Below are 22,261 nucleotides of genomic sequence, written 5' to 3' on the forward strand. Positions count from 1 at the left end.
GTGCAATCACTTGTCCTTAGTTAGTTGCACTATTGTAACATTGTCCATCTTGCTCGTACTCAGAAAAATCTTCATAGATTACGCATAATTCTGAATGTAGCAGTCAGATTGATTTTCAATTTAAAGAAGTATGATCATGTCACTGATTTTTATTGTCAATTGCACTGGCTTTCAGTTGAGGCACGGGTTAAATTTAAGCTCAGCTGTATTTATTTTAAGGCACGAACAGGCTCAATTCCTGAGTAGCTTATGGAATCTTTTATCATTACAAACTCTAAACATCCTAGAAAATCTCATTCATTATTTTCATTCCCTTCTGTAAATATAAGAAATTTCAGGAATGATTGCCATCTTTTCAGGCAGCCTTATGGACAAGGAATAAGAACATAAGAACTGGTCGCCGTACCTCAAGAAGGACATGGCAGTACTTGAGGGGGTCCAGAGAAGAGCGACTAAACTGATAAAAGGTATGGAAAACTTTTCATACGCTGACAGGTTGAAAATGCTGGGGCTGTTCTCCCTGGAAAAGCGGAGACTTAGAGGAGACATGATAGAAACCTTCAAAATCCTGAGGTTCATAGAGAAGGTAGACAGGGACAGATTCTTCAGACTGTGGGGAACCACAAGTATAAGGGGTCACTCGGAGAAACTGAGAGGGGACAGGTTTAGAACAAATGCTAGGAAGTTCTTTTTACCCAGAGGGTGGTTGACACATGGAACGCGCTTCCTTGAACAGGGGTTCAAGGAAGGTTTAGATAGGTTCCTAAAGGATAAGGGGATTGAGGGGTACAGATAGAAGTAGAGGTAGGTTAGAGAAATGGTCAGGAACCACTTCACAGGTCATAGACCTGATGGGCCGCAGCAGGATCGGACCGCTGGGCGCAATGGACCTCTGGTCTGACCCAGTGGAGGCAACTTCTTATGTTCTTATGTTCTTAATTGCCGCTGCTAAGTCAGACCAGTGGTCCATCATGCCCAGCAGTCCGCTCATGCGGCGGCCCTCTGGTCAAAGGCCAGCACCCTAACTGAGACTAGTCCTACCAGCGTACATCCTTGTTCAGCAGGAACTTGTCTAACTTTGTCTTGAATCCCTGGAAGGTGTTTTCCCCTATGAGAGACTCCGGAAGAACGTTCCAGTTTTCCACCACTCTCTGGGTGAAGAAGAACTTCCTTACATTTGTACAGAATCTATCCTCTTTCAACTTTACAGAGTGCCCTCTCGTTCTCCCTAACTTGGAGAGGGTGAACAACCTGTCCTTATCTACTAAGTCTATCCCTTTCAGTACCTTGAATGTTTTGATCATGTCCCCTCTCAATCTCCTCTATTCGAGGGAGAAGAGGTCCAATTTTTCTAATCTTTCACTGTATGGCAGCTCCTCAAACCCCTTAACCATCTTAGTCGCTCTTCTCTGGACTCTTTCAAGTAGTACCGTGTCCTTCTTCATGTACGGCGACCAGTGCTGTACACAGTACTCCAGATGAGGGCGCACCATGGCCCAGTACAGCAGCATGATAACCTTCTCCGATCTGTTCGTGATCCCCTTCTTTATCATTCCTAGCATTCTGTTCATCCTTTTTGCCGCCGCTACACATTGTGCATTTCATTGACTTGTTGATCAGAACTCCCAAGTCCCTTTCCTGGGAGGTCTCTCCAAGTACCACCCCGGACATCCTGTATTTTTGCATGAGATTTTTGTTACCAACATGCATCACTTTACACTTGTCCACATTGAACCTATGTTGCAGCCCATTCCTTGAGCCTGATTATGTCACGTTGTAGATCTTCACAATTCCCCTGCATCTTCACTACTCTGAATAACTTCATATCGTCCACAAATTTTATCACCTCACTCGTCGTACCTAGGTCCAGATCATTTATGAAGATGTTGAAGAGCACGGATCCAAGCACCGACCCTGCGGCATCCCACTGGTAACGCTCTTCCAGTCCGAGTATTGTCCATTTACCCCCACTCTCTGTTTCCTATTTAACTCATATATTTTTCCTAAATTCATATCAACAATTTCGACGTGCCTTAAAAACATATCTTTTTAGGGAATCTTTTAAAAGTTAGATATTGGATGTTTATTCATTTGTATTACTAGTCTTTGTGAACCGCATAGAACTTAATGGTATTTGCAGTATACCAGTGAGTTTTATGTTATGTCATGGAGGTCCAAGAAGCTATTGATGTAAAAATAAAATAAAGGACAACAGTTTTGAATATACTGTCTAAGAAAAGTTTAGAGGCATAACCAACAGAAGAAAGGCAACCTTATCTGAAAGTCCTTACTGTACCCTCTGTGAAAATGTAATTATTTTCTCATAAATGAGCACTTTTAACAAAGTTGTTTTTTATGACGGTTGCCATCTTGGTTTCAGCAATTTTATGTCACAAATTTTAAAGTGTTTGTAAAGCTTTTATTAACTATATGATCTGATTGAGCATGGCATGCTCTTCATTTTTATACCATTTATTTTTGAAATTGAAGTTTTTTATAGGTATTTATTGTATTTTTTAAAATATGTGTTGTTCCCTATGACATCACTGGAACACAACGGTGGAATGCATGGCATTTAAAAAATGTTTTTAGCGTTATTTGTTTTAAAAGCATTTTTGAATGGTTTTAAGGACTGTTTTACACTTATATTTAATGTTTCTTTAAAGTCTGCTGAATAATAAGTCTTATCTGAGCTTCTCTGTACTTCAGTGTCCATGTCACATGACACCTTCAATTCATAAGGAGCACACGTCATATTCTACAAATGCTGCCAGCAAAGTAAACTAAACTAAACTAAACTAAAACTTAACCTAATATACTGGGTCTTCAACCAAAGGAAGCTCGACACAGTTAACAATACATTTTTTTTAAAAAATAAAGTAAACTGAAATACATGAGTTAGTTTTCAAAATGTTTAGTGAATAAAAAAGTTTTTAGATGTTTACAGAAGAGTTGGAAGGAACTGGGACACCTCAAAATTAGGGGAAGTTTATTCCATAGTTGGGAAAATTTAAACACCAGAAAGCTGCTAAAATTCTTAACTCCTTGAATTCCTTTCCTAGTAGGAAGAGAAAGTTTAAATCGAAGAATGCCTCTCACATATGAAAATCTATAAACATTCCATAGCAGAGGAACAAGAGGAGCAAAGATACCATGTAAAATCTTAAAAAACAATACATAAATACTTAAACTGAATTCTAAAATAAACCGGGAGCCAATGGAGAGAGAAAAGCAATGGAGTTAGATGGTCAAATTTTCTCTTTCCATAAATCAACTTCGCGGCAGAATTCTGAATAAACTGTAGTCTTTGAAAGCAGTTCTTAGTGATGCCAAGATAAATGGCGTTATAATAATCTAGCAGGGATAATATAATAGATTGGACCAAAACAGAAAAATGACGTTGATGGAAAAGAGATCTGACCTTCCTCAACATTCGTAAGCTGAAAAAACATTTTCTTAACCAGAGAGTTTATTTGAACCTTAAAAGTAAGAGAAGAATCTAAAAGTATTCCCAAAATCTTAGAGAAGAACTCAATTTGTAGGGAGGCTCCAGAATCCAAAAGTACAGTGGGAGGAAGATTATCTAATTTTGGGCCTAACCACAGAAGTTTAGTTTTAGCTGCATTTAGCTTCATCTGGACAGACATAGCCCAAGTTTGAAGTTTAGAGATACAATGATTGATTTTAAAAGTTAAATTGGTAATATTTGGGTCGATCTCAATCAGTATAAAAATATCATCTGCATAAGTAAAAAGCATTTCCCATGTTGACAGCTTATAAATATTCAAAGTTGTCATATAAAGATTGAGCAAAATTGGGGAAAGCGGAGAGCCCTGGGGAACTCCGCAAGGAGGTTGCCAGGAATTAAAAATATTACCATCAATATTAACTGAATAAGATCGGGACAATAAAAATTTAGAAAACCAAACAAGAACCTGATTAAGACTGATATCTGAAAGTAATTGGAGCAAAATGTTATGATGTACTACGTCAAATGCCAAGGACAAATCAAACTGAAGCAAAATTGAACATTTATTTTGAAGTCTAGTTGTTGTATTTTAGAAAGAAGAGAGATCAATAAAGTTTCAGTACTAAAATTAGAATGAAACCCATATTGAAAAGGTTGAAGTAATGAAAATTTCTCCAGATCTCCAGAGGTTGGAGATCCTGATAAGGATGATTTTATTTGGTTTTACCTTTCTGTATTATTTTTTCTGTGGTACCGGTATATTTTGTTTTCAATTTATGAATAAGTTTGATATTTACTTTGTATTTTTACTGATTTGTCTTTATAATAATGCCTAAGCTGAGGTGAATGAATTACACCATAAGAATATGTTCTGAATTTTGGTTACCTGCACGTGCATTTTTGTAATTCTTTATGACAGTTAGCCATTGTGTATGTTTTAGTTTCATGTAGAATGCTTTGAGATGAAATGTAATCATGAACTGATAATGAGCGTGACTGTTGGGCACACTGGATAGACTGTCATCACCTGCAATGTTACAATGTGAATGCAATATCTAAGAAAGATGACCACAGAGGGCTGACTGAGCCTGCCGGCGATTTTCCTCCAGTCAAGCACCCCTGCAGCCACCACCCGGCACTTGCCGATTCAGAGAGGAGGTCCTCTCTCCCTACATAAGAACTGTGTGAGCCGCGGAGAAAAGAGGGCTGACTGAGCCTGCCGGTGATTTTCCTCCAGTCAGGCACCCCTGCAGCCACCACCCGGCACTTGCCGATTCGGAGAGGAGGTCCTCTCTCCCTACATAAGAACTGTGTGAGCCGCGGAGAAAAGAGGGCTGACTCAGCCTGCCGGCGATTTTCCTCCAGTCAGGCACCCCTGCAGCCACCACCCGGCACTTGCCGATTCGGAGAGGAGGTCCTCTCTCCCTACATAAGAACTGTGTGAGCCGCGGAACGCGGCCCGTGGACGCGTACCCAAGGCCGTGTGTCCAAAGGGGCGTGGCCAAAGGGGCAGGACCTGCCCCTTTGAAGCCCCTTTGGAGCCGCGAGGAGCATTAAAGGGAATTATCATGGGAAAACGGAAAGCCAAGATTATATCTTCTTCCCTGAATGTGATTGGACCAATGGATCGTCATCTTTCCGCTTCAACTGTGACTCCTACAGAAGGTAGGCTTGAAATTCGATCCCAATCTGCTTCTATCTCTTCTGGCAAACCCACGCCTCCATCTCAGCCTCTTACAGTATTAAGGGAGAAGGCAGACTGTTTCCATATCAGGGTCAGATTCAGCCTCTCCATTACTTTCAGAACTGGACTCTAAAAATGTATCTGAGGGGGAACAATCTTTCATGGTATCTCCTGTTTCAATGACTATTGGTCCTATTTCTAGGCCTGAGATAGGCAATAAACAAATTACGTTGCAAGGTGTCTGGACTGTAGTAAATAGAATTGAGAACTCATTACAGGGCACTGTAGTTCAACTTTGTCAGTTTTCCTCAGAAATAACAAAGAAAGTGGCTGAGCATGATTCTCAATTGGCAATTATGGGGAAGAAACTGGATAAAGTAGAAACATCTGTTGTTGCAATGCAATCATGTGTTGTATCTCATGTTAAGGATAATACTATATTACATCTCCAGTTGGAAAAAATGGAAAATGTTATGAGATCTAGAAACCTCAGGTTTTTGAATTTTCCTATTTCCCATTTTCTCTCTCCTTTGGAACTACTAAAAATGTATTTTAAAGATATACTTTCCTATACAGGTTTAGAAAAGTTTACTCCAGATAATCTTTTATTATTTGCCTAGCGGCATTAAAAAGATATCAGAAGAAGGGGGGGGGGAGATCAATTAGTATCCCCTGATAGTTTAAACATTTCCCAATTTCTTGAATCATCAAAAGATTATATAGCCAAGAGAGCAACATTATTAGTCACTTTTATGACTGAAATAGAGAAACAAGATATACTTAAATTGTATTTTTTGAACAAAAATGCCCTGTTCTGTGGTCAACAGATAAATATCTTTCCAGATGTCTCCAGACAGACACAGCACAGGAGGAAGCAATTCCTGCAACTCAAGGCAAAAACCTTGGGTGTGGGTGCATCATTTTTTCTTAAGTTCCCCTGTAAATGTTTAGTGACCTTTCAGAATACTAAATATATATTTTTAGACCCAGTTCATTTAGAGAATTTTCTTTTAGACAAACCTAAATTTGATATATTACCTGTTACTAATGCAGAAGCTGAGAAGGAATGAATATAGAGATTTATTGCCTGGTGTTATAGTTTATTGAATATTGATGTTTAGATTCTTATTTTACTTTCTAGAGGATAAAAATTGCGACAGGTTTAGTCAACCCTCAATAATGTGGGCTTGTTAATGTTTATATTTTAATTTGAACTATTTTCTTTATATTTTGTATTTTTTGCTTGAGTTTGTTATGATGTAACAATAAAAATTTATAAATTAAAAAAAAAAAAAGAAAGATGACCACACAACCTGAAACATTATTGGACATAGATAGAGGCACTTCCCAGTGCTCCATCAGCATCACATCTATCTCAGGATGCAATGGGAAAAACCTGGAGTGAAACTTAGAGCTGCTCATAAGAGAAACTTGAGTACTGGAAGACTGTGGGAGATCCAAATTTAATTCCCGCAAATAGAGATTACGGAAACTCACGGCAGCCATTTTATATAAGTGATTTGCACGGGGCATGAACGTAGGAAGATTGCTCATGCCCCAAAAGACCGCTAGACCACCAGGTAAGGTCCAGGATGCTGGGGGGAAGGCAGGAGCGAGGTGGGGGTGGGTCAGAGCTGGCTTAAAGTTATTCACGAATTTTCAATATTCGCAGGCCAACTCTGCCCTTAACCCTCGCGAATATTGAGGGAGGAGTGTACTAGCAAAATTGAGGTGTTTTGAGGTACAGAGGCTCTTAAAATAAAACTAGAAAATCTAAACAAGCTGCCACAGCAGCATTTTGGTGCCTAAAAATGGCCTGAGGGAGCAAAGGAAAAGTCAGAAAATTTTAAAAATAGGATTTTAGAGATAGGGGGGGTCTTATAGCGAGTCTCAGATATCTTTAAAACTGCACTTTGATTGCTCCCACCCCCCTCCACCAATGTCTCCCATGGACAGTAATGCACTGTACTCACAGATCAGGAAGGTGCTGCCTGCATCAGCTCTCACTGCAGCTGGAACAAGGAGAAGATTTCTGCCTCACACAAGCTTGAATTTCTTCTGGGGGGGTTGTCTCTTCAGATACCTTTTACACAGACCTCACGGGTCTGAAACCCTCAACCCCATTAGCTCCTGATGCATCTTCAGGGGGGGGGAGGGGGGCACAGCCAGCATCTGTTACAGTCTTCTGGATAAACGTGAAGCCACACAGCCTGCGCTAAAGTGCCAGAAAATTTTCAGGGTAAGCAGTGCTACCAAGGTAACCTTCCCTGAGCTGTCTCAAAGTTATTGCAAGCCGGCCAGACAGCTGCCCTAAAGGGTTGCCCTCAAGGCTACAGTCCACTGAATCAGAGACTGTATCTTTTCCTAGGCAGAGCTGTCCCAGGATCTCTGGGAACCTCTATAGTACCAGATAGCCTTAAAATTAGATTTTAAAAATCCCAAAACTAATAAAAGATGCAGAACAGAAAAAAAAGACACCTTAACTCCCTTGAAGAAGGAAACCTGAGAAAATGGGGCATTGCAGTAATACACAGAGGTGGAGTTGAAAAATGTAGATCAGGGGTGCCCACAAGGTCAATCGTGATCGACCAGTAGATCGAGAAGGCAACGCGAGTCGAGTGCGGAGCCCATCCCGGGCTCCGAGATAGATTCAAGTTGCCTTCCGTTCTACCTGCTTCCCGACCCTATAACAAGGAAGCTGAAGTGCCGGGCTGACCAACCTTCCTCACCTGACGTCAATTCTGACATCGGAGAGGAAGTTCCAGGCCAGTCAATCAATCGCTGCCTGGCTGGCACAGAACTTCCTCTCTGACTTTAGAATTGACGTCGGGTGGGGGAAGGTTGGTCAGCCCGGTGCTTTAGCGTCCTCTTTACGGCGGTGGCCTGTTCCCCAATGGCGGTGGAGGGCATGGAGACAGACAGAAAGGGAGCATGGAAAGAGAAAGACAAGGAGATAGACAGAAAGGGGGCATGGACAGAGAAAGACAGGGAGGCAAGGAGAGAGGAAGAAAAAGTTGGGGGAGGGAATGAGGTCTAGAGGAGAGGAAGTATACAGGAGGCTGAAAGTAGGGAAGAAATATTGGATGCACAGTCAGAAGAATAAAGTGCAAACAGAGACTCATGAAATCACCAAACAAAGGTAGGAAAAATTATTTTCTTTTCAATTTAGTGATCAAAATGTGTCCGTTTTGAGAATTTATATCTGCTGTTTATATTTTGCACTATGGTCCCCTTTTACTAAACCGCGATAGTGGTTTTTAGCGCAGGGAGCCTATGAGTATCGAGTGCAGCGCAGGGCATTCAGCGCAGCTCCCTGCGCTAAAAACCACTATCGCGGTTTAGTAAAAAAGGAGGGGGTATATTTGTCTATTTCTGTATAGTTGTTACTGAGGTGACATTGCCTAAAGTCATCTGCCTTGACCTCTTTGAAAACCCGCAGAATATAAATGATAATTAACATTTTCTCTGCATACAGTGTGCTTTGTAGGGGGGGGGGGTATTTTATTGTTGGTAGATCATGTGACTTGGTCATTTTAAAAGTAGCTTGCAAGCCCAAAAAGCGTGGGCACCCCTGATATAGATGATGTCTTTTGTAATCCTCATGATTAAACAGAGAGAACCTATTAGTCGGGACTCCTGTCCCTCTTGCACAGGAACTTCCCATTATAGAGGCTAAGAGGCTATCATTTTGCAAGCTGAAATGCACCAGTCAAAAGCACATTTCTGATCGTACCACTTTCTAAAGTGGTACCAGGCATATGCAGCACTGAACATACATATGAGAGACAGTGCTCCACAGAGCTTACAGTCTAGTCTAGACCAACATTAGTACATGGCCAAAAAGACCATTTAAGAGAATGTATTAAAGTGACAATTTTTCTGAGATCACTTATTCTATAAATAAATCACTGAAAAGCAATAAAATGTCAGCTTTCCAGATAAACTTAATTTGTGGAATCCGAGGAACTATCTAGTGTAAACAAATACATCTCACACCAGAAAGTACTTAAAATTCCTAAACATAACATAAATTTTTATTTATATAACGCAAAAGGCTTTCGGTTTGAGGCATTTAGAGGAAAAATGGCTGAGGAGAATCAGCGAGCTAAAGCAAATGTTAAAATGCTAACAGAATAAAATATAATCAAAAACTAGTTTTACTTTTTGACCTATCAGCCCATTGTCTTTCTAAAATTGCTGCTGAAAGTTCTTAAATAGAACTCTAGGATGTTTAAATAAACAATAGCTTTAACTTGGATATTTTATCTAGTGAATTTTATGATTGTTAAGCCTGCTCAGTTGAAACCTAATACAAACCAAAACTCTCAACTCTAGGATCAAGATAATCCACTCTCCTTACTTGTGTAGACTTCAGATTCTCCGCTAAGGCTGACAATTGTTTCTTTAGTCATGCATTCACTGGGAGCTACACTGTGACCATCAAATTATTTCATGTAGCCCATGGAATATCTTTCAGATGTTAATAACTCATCACTATCAACCTGAAGCAGCAACCTAGAGAAGAATAATTCCATAAGGCTCTGTCAATTCACTGAGCCATCCTACCCTCATGAATGTTAAGGGTGATGAGTCAAAACTAGATGCTTGACATTTCAGCTGACACATTGCCATGTATGGTTGATATTAAAACAGGGTAATATTTGAGTAGCTATATCGGTTCAGGAAAACATTCTTTTAGATTTAAAGACTTTAAGGACTAATAAAATGATATACTAAAGAAGTTTTTCAGATCTCGTAGGCCTCTTCTTCAAGATTACAATTTTTTTGTGGGGCCTTTTAACACAACAGTATCACAGCCTACAAAGGCTCCTAAAAAATGAAGTGTTACAGTACATGGTAATAAAGTCTTTAGTGTTGAGACCACCCCCAATCTTAAACCTAATTTTAATGTTTTCCAGGATTTATGTATGAAGATGGCCATGCATTGGCAAACAAGGCACTGCTCCCCAGAAATTTAAAGAAAACAAATCCCTTCTTAATATTTCAAATTAATTTTCATTTTCCTACAATATCTAATAATCAAATTCATCAGCCATCGTTCAGTAAACACATCATTACTTTATATATCTCTACGGGTCTTGGTATTATTACAGGGATATTTGGGTAACTTTATTCTTCATTTGTATTATATATTAGGTTATATTGTGCTATTGATATATGCAAGAAAATGAAATTATTGAATGATATTTATGTTACCTGTACAGATATTAGTGTAATGTATGTAATACCTACTGTTCTTTCATTTATACGACACTGTTTTTGATTAAAAATCAATAAAGATTAAATTAAAAAAAATAAAAAAACAAATCCCATGAACTGTATGAAGCTGAAAATACCCATCTATGAAAAAGACTTTTGTACAAATAATAAGTGCAAGGTGCTTCTAAGATCCTTATGTCATTTTAGGTCGCCCAGGCAGCCAGCTGCTTCATTTCATCATCATCTTCCACTCTCTTCCTAGACGTTGCTGCAATGAAACAAAAAAATTAGAAGAACTCTGAAGTGGAACACTATCTACAATAGTACTGGCAAATGTATGGCACAAGTGCCCAACATAGACAATTCTATTAGAAATCAAGCTTGCACAATTTCCTGCTGAAACACAAAGTACCACCAATATTCAACACCAATTTTCAGTACCTGGGGAATGGAAGATTTTTGATAGGTTATGGAATCGGCAATCCAAAAAATAACTTCCTCTACCACAGGGCCACTAAAGACTGGACTCTGTTTTGAAATTAATTACTCCACCCTGAACCGACTTGGATAAAAAACATGCTTCTGTAAACTGTCTGTATCACATGCAAGTAAATATCCACCATCATATTCTGTTTTCTAAATTTATTTAAATTTCATGGGCTTGATGTCATAGTAGACTTGCATACTGTATCAGTACCTAATTATATTAACATGACTGAGACAGTCTAGTGAATTGGTGTTTTTCCACTAATCATATCTATAGTAACAGTCATCCAAATAGAAAACAAGACACAGTCCATTAAAAAGTCAAAGCATTCAAATGATTCCATTTCAATAGGGTGTATTTGTGGTCCTGATTTTTTTAAGGGAAATGAGAAACACAGACACTTATGTGTACTTGGAAAAATTCAAGACTGGCTCAGCAATTTGCTTAGCAGCTGAAGCAATCTGGTAAACCTCATGAATTTGTCTGTCTGTTGTCTATTGGATTAGTTATCATCTTTTCCTACCCTGGTGTTCTAAATTCTGGTCAGCCTAATGGTTAGTGCAATAGTCTGAGAACTTGGGGAACTGTGTTCAATTTCCACTAGAGCTCCTTGTGACTCTGGGCAAATCATTTCTATTACCCCAGGTACAAAATAAATATCTATAAATCATTTTGATTGTAACCACAGAGAGGCAGAATATTAAATCCCATCCCCTTGCCTTTCATCTATAGTACAAATTGTGTTTACACAGAAAGAGAGAAAAATGAAGGCAGATAAAGACCATAGGGCCTATCTAGTCTGCCTATCCATGTATCTACTATCCTTTACTCTCTCTTAGATATCCAATGTATTTATCCCAAGCTTTCTTGAATTCAAATACACTTTTCATCTCCACCACCTTCACCAGGCGGCCATTCCATGCATTCACTATCCTTTCCGTGAAAAATTTTCTGAGGTTACTTCTTAGTCTATCCTCTCATTTTCATCCTATTTCCTCTCATTCAAGAGCTTCCTTTCAATTGAAGGAGACTCACCTCAAGCGCATTTATGACACATAGGTATTTAAACGTCTCTATCATATCTCCCCTATCCCATCCTTCCTCACAAGTATACATATCTTTAAGTCTGTCTTCAAACTGTTTATGCTGAAGACCACCAACCATTTTAGTAGCAGTCCTCTGGACTGACTCCATCCTATTTATATCTTTTGAAGGTGTGGTCTCCAGAAAGGTACATAATATTTTAAATGAGGTCTCACCAGAGTCTTATATAGGGGCATCAATACCTCCTTTTTCCTACTGGCCATTCTTCACCTAATGCACCCTAGCATCCTTCTAGCTTTCGCCATTGTCTTTTCTACTTGTTTGGTCACCTTAAGATCATCACATACGATCACACCCAAATCCTACTCCTCTTTCATGCACAAAAGTTCTTCACCCCCTAAACTGTACTGTTACCTTGGGTTTTTGCAGCCCAAATGCATTACCCAGACAGAAGTGAGCAGAAGCTGCCCAAAATATGTTCTTCGTTTCCTTTTTTTGAGGAAATAGTAGTGTTAAATTACAATGTTTTATTCATTTAAGACCAAACTGATGTTTCAAAAAGATAAATAATCCCCCAGCATAGATACTAGGACATAAGCAGTCCACTTACATAGTAACATAGTAAATGACGGCAGATAAAGACCTGAACATCCAGTCATACCCATTAAAAATACATGATTAAATTAACTTGTCTCTTCTTTGATATTTCTGGGTCATAGACTGTAAAGTCCACCTGGTATTGTCCTAGGTTCCAAATGTTGAAGTTGCTGTCCAAGATCACTCCAGCCTATCCAACCATCCTGTTTGCAGGATATCTACCATAAAGTCTGGCCAGTAACATCCTCATGTTTCAAGTTAGTGGAATTTCCATTGATGCCCTCCCCAGCCCAATCCTACACCAAATCATCACATTTGGGACACAGTGTGCAAGATTCACTTCTTCCTCTCCTATGGACCCTGACCTTCAGTATGGATAGAGATACAGATATACTGTCTAATCCACAGCTGAATTTGCAGGCCATTTCATTCTTCTACTTACTATCCTATCAAACACTACTGAACATTTGTTAGTGGTATCAAAGAATCCCTGTAGCCATTAACATTGATGGCAAAGCACATGTCTAACTAAATTCAGTCTTGCCTTGTTCCCCCTTAGCAACATTCGGAATCTGAAGGTAGTCTGTATGGCCAACACCAAATATGTATGAGCAAAGATGGTCTTACCAGGTCTGGAGGGTAATGATGTGGCAGGTACACTTGGAAGTCGCACATCTGCCATATGTTTATTTAACTCTTCCTGCTCTAATTCTTCTAACTCTGCCATCAGCTCATCCTAAATGCAAATTAAAAAAAAAAAATGAACAGTTCATGTTTTGTAACCAACACCACTTTCAGTAAACAAATGTCACAGTATATTCCAAGATCACAACTTGGGAAGGGTAGGAAACCTAAAATGGACACTTTAGAAAAAGTATACTCTTACCTCTGATTCAGATATAATGCACAGTACTCTAACTGAAATGTCATACACAGGGGGGTCTCTACTACAGCATTAACACTTTATTACTGACCTCATCAAACTCTTCACCAAATCCAGCAGGTCGAGAAATGGCATCTGATATTTCTTGGGCAATATCTTGCTGCTCATGGATATCCTGCATCAAGGAGTCGATTTTGTCTACATCCCTAGAAGAGAAAATAAAAGCAATCTAGTAGAAATAAAAAAGGAAGTAATACTGCATAACCAAAGGAAATTGAACCTTGCCCCACTCCAGACTATTGCTATCAAAGTTTTCTTCCAAAGTTAACACAGTAATATAGAAACATGATGGCAGATAAAGGCCAAATGGCCCAACTGCAGTAACCATTATCTCTTCCTCTCTCTAAGAGATCCCGTGTGCCTATCCCATGCCTTCTTTTATTCAGACATAGTCTCTGTCTCCACTACTTCTTCAGAAGACTGTTACATGCATCTACCACCCTTTCTATAAAAAAGTATTTCCTTAGATTACTCTGGAGCCTATCACCTCTTAACTTCATCCTATGCCCTCTCATTTCAGTACTTTCTTTCAATTGAAAGAGACTCGACTCATGCTCATTTGTGCCACATAGGTATTTAAACGTCTCTATCATATCTCCCCTCTTCCGCCTTTCCTCTAAAGTATACATATTGAGATCTTTAAATCTGTCCCCATACAACTTATTATGAAGGTCTGACCAGTGGCCATCAATACCTCCTTTTTCCTACTAGCAATACTTCTTCCTATGCACCCTAGCATCCTTCTAGCTTTTGCTGTCACCTTTTCAACCTGTAGTACAGATTATTACTGGTTCAAAACAGATTTTGGGTTCTGGTAACTATTGTTCTTTATTCAGCACACAGCTATAAGAAAAGTAAAAGTTTGGACATTAACATACTATTATAAAAATATAGGGTTTAAGGGAGGTTTTTATGACTAATGATGGCTCCGATACATGGAAACTTGGCCAGAGCATTCTAAACCTTTGTTCCCTGGAGCACTTGAGGTCTTTTCCTCCCTCAGTCATATATGAGATAGGCTGTGATCCTTTAGTTTGTGAGGTTGTCTTTTAAACCTATTAACAACGTGGTGTACATTATTTAATCAAAAAAAAAACAAAAAAAAACAAACTGATAAAGGAACAATGCTACTTCAAAAAACCTTTAAACCTTGGGTGGTGCTCAGATTCCAAGATGGAAAGCAAAGACCTTGGTGTCCCAGCACCAAGAGGGGGGGGAGAGAGCTGGCCCAGCCCGTGTCCTCCGAGACGTTTCCAGTAACTTGATCTCTCAACCCTGCTGGAAGCCTCATTTCTCCTCTGCTGAAAGGCACTTCCACCTCTTCCCTGCTTTTTTCCCCTCTTTTAGCCCTCGACTGGGACATATTTACCACCTCCTTGCGCCCCGCCACCAGGAATAAGACAAGTTTTGAACATTGTGTTATTTACTGACGTCAATTAGAACAAGCTGAATACAAGTTGCTTGCGGGTCTTCTGAGGAAGCCAGGGCGGCGAAACGCGTCAGGACCCTGCATTACCAACGCTTCCTGTATTTTACAGCTAAGTTCATTTTTTCAAGCTCATTCAATTTAAAGTTTATTCTACTTTGAAGTGTTTAAAGATAGAGACTAAACAATCATCGAGTCCATCACCAACAAGTACTTCATACAAATCTCTCACACGGTGCAATGATAGATACCACAGAGTCTCTATAGGGGTTAAGTCCCCATATTGAGGTCTTTGCTTTCCATCTTGGAATCTGAGCACCACCCAAGGTTTAAAGGTTTTTTGAAGTAGCATTGTTCCTTTATCAGTTTGTTTTTTGTCATGGACATTTAGGAACAATTTTGTTTTTTGAATTTACCCAGTTGTTTATATTGATATACATTATTTAATCAAAACAGAGATTGGCAGTCATGTGTTATGAAGCAATTGTACTGGCTTTCTTTGAGCTTCAACATCCATTTTCAAACACTAGTGAATATTGACATTTTATTCCACATTTTATTTTTAAATCTAACCAAGATGTAGGATCAATACTCCCTCTAAGGACTGGCCAGGTGCATGCACATTTTTTCTCATGTGAGCAACAAGTTCTGAAAATCAAACATTTTCCAGATTTGCAAGTGTTTTTGTAAGCAACCATGTAAAATCTGTGAGCAACACTCCTAGAATGTACACTTTTCCCTCCATATTTGCGGTGATTGGGGGATGAACAGACCCGCAAATAAAAGGGAAGCAGATACAAGGAAGGGGGAAGAAAGAAAAGAGAATAGAAATAGGAGCTATGGGGTTGAGACAAAAGCTTGTAACGCATTAAGAGCACGAGGGAAGCCATTACAGAACTAGAATGAGGCTTGGAAAACAACCTAAAAGAGACTATTGGAGCACCAGAATGAAGCTTGGAGTTTTAAAAGTTGGAACAGCTGATCGATTTGGGAACACGGAACCGGAAGTAGCGGCCGTTGTTCATTACATTGCTGCGCGCACTAGACCTTAACGCCAACATTGAGCTGGCGTTAGTTCTAGCCACGTAGCATGTGGTAATTTCCTGCGTGAACTAAAAACGCTAGTGCACCTTAGTAAAAGGAGCTCCTAGAAATACAACTATTATTGTGCATCTTTGCCAGTGTTCAAAGTGAAGTAGTTTTTTCCAGAAATACTGATTATTGCATGTATAACTATTGTTTAATAGCTATTTTAAGATACTAAACCTGATCATTACATAATAAACAGAGAAACATAATTTGCAAGGTACTCAACCTGTTTGCCTACTTCTAAACTGGAATGAACACTCCAGGCCTAGAAAACATTATAAGGATAAGATTAACATATGCTATAAAAGTGTGTTCCACCTGCATCATAAATAGCATAATACAGTATAAATTAAAGAAAGAGGTGAAAGCAGAAGACAGTCAGAATTGGCCTAATAGTTAGAGCAACGAGCTGAAACTGGGGAAGCTTGGGATCAATTCTTGCTTCTGGTCCCAGATACTGTCTCAGGTACCCACAGTGTAAGTGTTCTAGAGCAGTGTTCTTCAACCTTTTTACACCCGTGGACCGGCAGAAATAAAATAATTATTTTGTGGACCGGCAAACTACTAAGACCGAAATAAAAAACACATTTTTGCCCCGTCTCCGCAAGCTCGGTCCCCGCAAACCATCTGATCTCATCTGCACAAGCCTCAGTTATGATTTTATATTGAACGTATTTTATTAAAGTATAAAAAGAAACAATATTCTGTACAATTGTCATTTTATAAATATAAATATTCAGAGCAAGGACCAACAAAACCCCTGTCTCCCCTCCCCTTCACATATATCCCCTCTACTATCAAGAAAACTGAACAAGCCAATTATTACAGAATGCTACACAGAAATATCATAACAGAATACTGCAGTCACACATGATAGGAATAGTGTTAGGCTTTGCAGTCCCCAGTTATGTCTCTAGCAGGATATATATTTCAAATCTGATATATTGTAATGACAAAATAGAAATACAATTATTTTTTTCTACCTTTTGTGGTCTCTGCTTTCATCTTCTTTCCACTCTTCCTTCCAGCGTCTGCCCGTTCCATCCACTGTCTGGTCTCTCCTCCTTCCATATGTATCTGACTTCTTTCGATGCCCCTTTCTCCTTTCCATCCAGCCTGTGCCTCCTCTCTCCTTTTTACATCATTCATTCCAGCTTCACTGCTTTCTTCATTTTTATCTCTCCTACACCAGATCTAGCATATTTATCCCTCTCTCATTTCTCTGCTGACCCCCTTTCCAGCATCAATCTCTCTCTACTTTCTCATTCTTGTCTCTCCCCTTTCCCTCCTCTAATCTCCCTGCCAGCTGTTTCCTTCCTTTTTACCTTCTCCCTTCCCTCCTATCCAACAGTAGCTCTCTTCCCATCCCTTTCCCTCTTCCCCTCCCAGCAGCATCTCTCCTTCTACCTCCCTCCAGGTCCAGTACTAGCTCTCCCTTTATCCATCAGCTTCCCAGCCTCCAACAGTGGCTTCCTCTCCTTCCAGCAGCTCTCAGTACTTGCCTGCAGCAGTGATTTCCTTAGGCAGCCTTGGGTCGTTGCTGCCTCTGAGGAAGGGGAAGTTGCCAAAGTGAATCACTGCCCTGGTAAGTACAAAACTGCTAGGAGAGGAGACAGCCACTGTTGAAGGGTCCCTGCACATTCGCGACCCCCCCTCCCAAGCCGGCAAAAACAGCTTTGCATCGCAGGCCCTGCCGCCCAAGACGAGCCGGAGGCCCCTATCCGCCGCATCCTGCACGTGGGCAGACTCTCAGCACAGACGCTGCTGATGGCCCCAATCCACACGCTGCCCCCCACCGCGCACGCTGACCATCTCCCTTCTACTTGCCGCTTCCCCGCGGCCCTCTTCGGCGACTCGGCAGGGGCCGCGATCAAGACAGTCTGCTGACGTCGGGACCTTCCCTCTCTGAGTCCCGCCTATTTTGTTTCAACTTCCTGTTTCCGCATAGGCAAGACTCAGAGGGAATGCCCAACGTCAGCAGCCTGTCTTGATTGCCCGAGGCTGGGAGGAACAGAAGATTTCCCCGAACACCACCAGGGCAGGAAATTTAACAGCGTCCATCTCGCCGGCCCTGCGCGGACCGGCAGGAATTTTCAGCGGACCGGCACCGGTCCGCGGACCGGCGGTTGAAGAACTGTGTTCTAGAGCACTGGCATACACGCTTTCCACTTACTCTGTGTTATGTTATTTTACAGATAACACAGGGGAAGAGCAAACAGTTACTGACCCTTCCAACAAGGATCCCCTAGACCAGTGTCTCTCAAACTTTCTCAAGCTGGGACACACTAAAGGTAGTGGCCACGGCTCGAGGCACCCAGAAGTGCGTGGACATCGCCGTGATGACATCATGCGCATGCGTGACATCATCACACTCATATCCATGCATGTGCAGAGGCCCTCCAAGCAGGGTATGAAATGCCAGTAAGGCGTGCCAGCAGGGAAGTCCAACAAATATCAACTGAGTACCCCCAACCACAGACCTCCCAAACTCTACCCTAGACCCACCCAAGCTCTTCCCCAGATCCCACCCCCTTTACTAATTGTAATGCAATTTTTTTCCATTCATTTTTCATATACAAACAATATACACAGCAGACATAAATTCTCAAAACTGACATTTCAATCTCTATATTGAAAATAAAATCATTTTCCCTACCTTTGTTGTCTGGTGACTTTATTTTTCTGTGCTTTTAACTATGTTTCCAGGGCCTTCTCTGTCTTCACTTTCTGCCTTGCATCCATCTTTGGCATTAACTTAACATTCAATATTTCCATTTTTCTGCTTTCTTCTCAAAATCTACTTTTTCATGTCTTCCCTTCCTATCTCTCTCTCTCCTTCCTTTCCCCCCTTCCCAGTCGGGAATCTCTCTCCTCTCCTTCCCATAATCTAGCATCTCTCTCTACTACCGCTACTATTATTATTTCTATAACACTACCAGACTCCCAACTTTCTCTTCCATTCCCTGGTCTGATATCTCTCCCTTCCTTTAGTCATCTCTCCTCCCCCCCCCAGTGTAATATTTCTCTTTCCCTTCCTCCTTTCTGCCCCTTGAAGTCCATCTCCCTTCTTCCTTTTTGGCCCCCTCTCAGTCCAACATTTCTCCCTCCTTTCCACCAGCCCAACATTTTTTTCTCTCTTCCTCCAGCATGCTTCACCTGTGGTCCTCTTTCCCTCCCCCAACCAACATCTCTCTCTCCCCCTAATCTAATCTAATGCTTGGTATTGTATACTGAGACTTCAATCCAGGAAAGCTCGTCTCGGTTTACAATAATTAGTTTAGGCCAATAAGGACTATAGAGAAGGAGATATCAAAGAGAATTAGTTACAAAAATGCTTAGTGAACAGAATAGTTTTCAAAGACTTACAAAAAAAGGGAAGGGAGATAGAGCTTCTTAAAAAGAGTGGAAGATTGTTCCAAACTTGAAGGTCGGAGATTGACTAAAAATCTTGGCTCCTTTGATATCTTTGCTAGAAGGACAGGATAGTTTAAGTTGTTGGTCACCCCTTGCAAAAGAGAATCTATAAAGATTCTAAGATAAAGGAACTAAGAGAGTGAAAATACCATGAAGAATTTTAAAGATGACACAGGCACATTTGAACTGCACTCTGAAATACACAGGGAGCCAATGAAGACTATGAAGCAGTGGTGTTACATGGTCGAACTTATGCTTCCCTAAAATCAATCTAGTGGCAGTATTTTGGAAAGACAGGTTTTTGTACTACTAAGATAAATGACATTGCAATAATCAACATATCAGAATCTATTAAAACAAAACTGGACGCTCCCATCACCACGTCTGAGATTGAAACTGCTATATCCTCCTTACCCACTGGGAAAGCCCCAGGTCCGGATGGCTTTTCTAATGAATTTTTCAAAATTTTCCGAGCTCTTTTATCGCCTCAACTCCTCACGTATTATGATTTTCTCCACTCCACTCCGGATAAACAGTTTAATTTCGCTGAGGCCACTATTGTAGTTATTCCTAAACCAGAACGTGATGCTACTTTGGTTAAAAATTTCCGTCCTATCTCTCTCCTTAATTTGGATTACAAAATTATGGCAAAACTACTCGCATTAAGACTCACCACAGTGATCCCAACCCTTGTACACAAAGATCAAACAGGATTCATCAAACAAAGATACATAGGAGATAATTTACGCTTATTTCACTATATCAATGCTCACGCCAAAACACTGTTGGATCCTGTGATTGGTCTAGCCATTGATGCTGAGAAAGCCTTTGACTGAGTGGAGTGGCCATTCTTATTCCGAGTACTGAAATGGTACAATTTTGGTCCTTTCTTCACAAATTGGATAGAAACACTATATAGACAACCCACAGCCCGTATTCTGATTAACAACTCTCTCTCCAACAAATTCCCCCTTCATAGAGGCACCCGTCAAGGCTGTCCCCTTTCACCATTGTTATTTGACTTATCGTTGGAACCTCTCCTGTCAGCTATCCGACAATGTCCCCTAATTAAGGGTATCCCCTTGTCCAGTAGAGACATTAAATTAGCAGCCTATGCTGACGATGTCCTTCTCTTTCTCAGAGATCCTCTTGTCTCCTTGCCCCATCTTATTAACACTGTTTCTCAATACTCTCAACTCTCTGGATACTCTGTTAATTGGGAGAAATCAGAGATCTTTCCTCTCAATGACCATATCTCCTCCTCAGATCTGGCTCAATTTCCTTTTTCATGGTCACATGGAGCTGTGAAATATTTAGGGGTCCTAATTCATAAAGATCCAGTACATGCCCAGGATTTGAACATATCCAAAATCAAAAATTTAGTTTCAAATACTACAACTCGTTGGTCCCCACTTTATTTGTCATGGTGGGGTAGAATAGCCTCCATTAAAATGACTTTAGCCCCGCAAATTAATTACACCCTTTCCATGCTTCCCCTCCTATGCCAGAAAAAATTATTTCATTGGCTCAATATGAAAATCTCTGAATTTATTTGGAACAAGAAAAACCCCGTATTGCTCTCGCCAAGCTGAAAGCCTCTAAAATTAATGGCGGATTAAATTTACCAGATTTTTATTATTATTATATCGCATCTTTAGCCAAATATGGAGCTTATTGGATCGTTAATTCTAATCCTCAGGATCAACCAGCATGGTTTGAAATGGAACGCTTTTTATGTGCACCACTGTGCGTTTCCTGCTTCCTTACGGTGTCAATACCTAGACACTTGAGAAAGTATTCCTTGTTGAGTGCAACGCAGCATGCTTTTCATCTTTTAGATGCAACAGCTGAGATCTCTGTTAGTGAAAGCCCGCTCATGTCCCTTTGGAATAACCCTAAAATTCAAAATAAAGGTAGATCCCTCTCATGGAAAAGGTGGCAACGGGCGGGAGTCGAGTTTGCTCATCAATTGATCTCCTCCACCTCAATCGTTCCTTTTGATACTTTTTGTTCTGCATATTCACTTCCATCCTCTATACATTCCCAATGGCTCATGCTTACTGAAATACTGTCTAAGGTACATATGCGCCATGACTTTATGACCTCTATCCACACTGTTCACCACTGGTCTACTCTGGCTTTAATGAAGGGTAGAGCGATATCTCTTTTTTATAGTATTCTAAGGGATCACTCTTTCACCTTTTCACCTCAATCAATGAACCAATGGGACTCGATTCTGCAGACTACACTTTCTGATTGGGAACTTTTCTGGTCCTCCACAAACCGTCCTCTCCTATCTTCCAGAGTCTCGCAATCAATGTTCTTCGTTATGTGGAATGCAGTATGGACCCCATATCGCATGTGGAAAGCGAAGCTAAAACAAGACTCCACCTGCTGGAACTGTTTGAAAGAGTCTGGAACTCTTGATCACATGCTTTTTCATTGCACTATAGTCCACTCCTTCTGGATTCGTATTTGGGACACTATAAAATCTATTACTAAGTGTTCAGAAGAGATTTCCATGGACATTGTAATTCTTCGTTCTCAACACCCTTGTTTCACACAAACAAACTGCCCACCTAAACTCATTGACGCCATGTTTGTAACAGCTCTTATGCATATTCTGAAAAATTGGAAATCATCCTCGCTACTTGACTACACCTTTTGGTGGAATTCTCTGAGCATGTATCACAAATTTGAATCTTATGCATATGAGAAAAACATGATTTCTCGACTCTCCACAAACATGGTGCAAAATAAATCACCTTGGTCATTCTTAGACTCATATGTTCATTCTAATCAGTAGACACTTCTGCCTCTCTATCTATCTATCTCTCTCTTTTTCCTTTTCTCCCTCTTTCTTTCCCTCTCTCTTATTTCACTCTCCC

The 22,261-nt window shown here is 40.4% G+C and overlaps 1 protein-coding gene across 1 annotated transcript in view; it reads right to left on the reverse strand.

Moving 5' to 3' along the window:
• Nucleotides 1–9,292: 9,292 nt before the first annotated feature.
• CHMP4C (charged multivesicular body protein 4C) overlaps nucleotides 9,293–22,261 on the reverse strand; it is a 55,865-nt gene continuing 42,896 nt past the window's right edge. The window contains exons 3-5 of the mRNA XM_033935080.1: nucleotides 13,476–13,590; nucleotides 13,129–13,237; nucleotides 9,293–10,641 (exon numbers count right to left, since the gene is read on the reverse strand). Coding sequence (XP_033790971.1) covers nucleotides 10,577–10,641; nucleotides 13,129–13,237; nucleotides 13,476–13,590 — 289 coding nt within the window. The 3' untranslated portion in view covers nucleotides 9,293–10,576. The remainder of the gene's footprint in view (nucleotides 10,642–13,128; nucleotides 13,238–13,475; nucleotides 13,591–22,261) is intronic.

Source organism: Geotrypetes seraphini, chromosome 2 (assembly GCF_902459505.1).
Source record: "Geotrypetes seraphini chromosome 2, aGeoSer1.1, whole genome shotgun sequence".
Taxonomy (NCBI): Eukaryota; Metazoa; Chordata; class Amphibia; order Gymnophiona; family Dermophiidae; genus Geotrypetes; species Geotrypetes seraphini.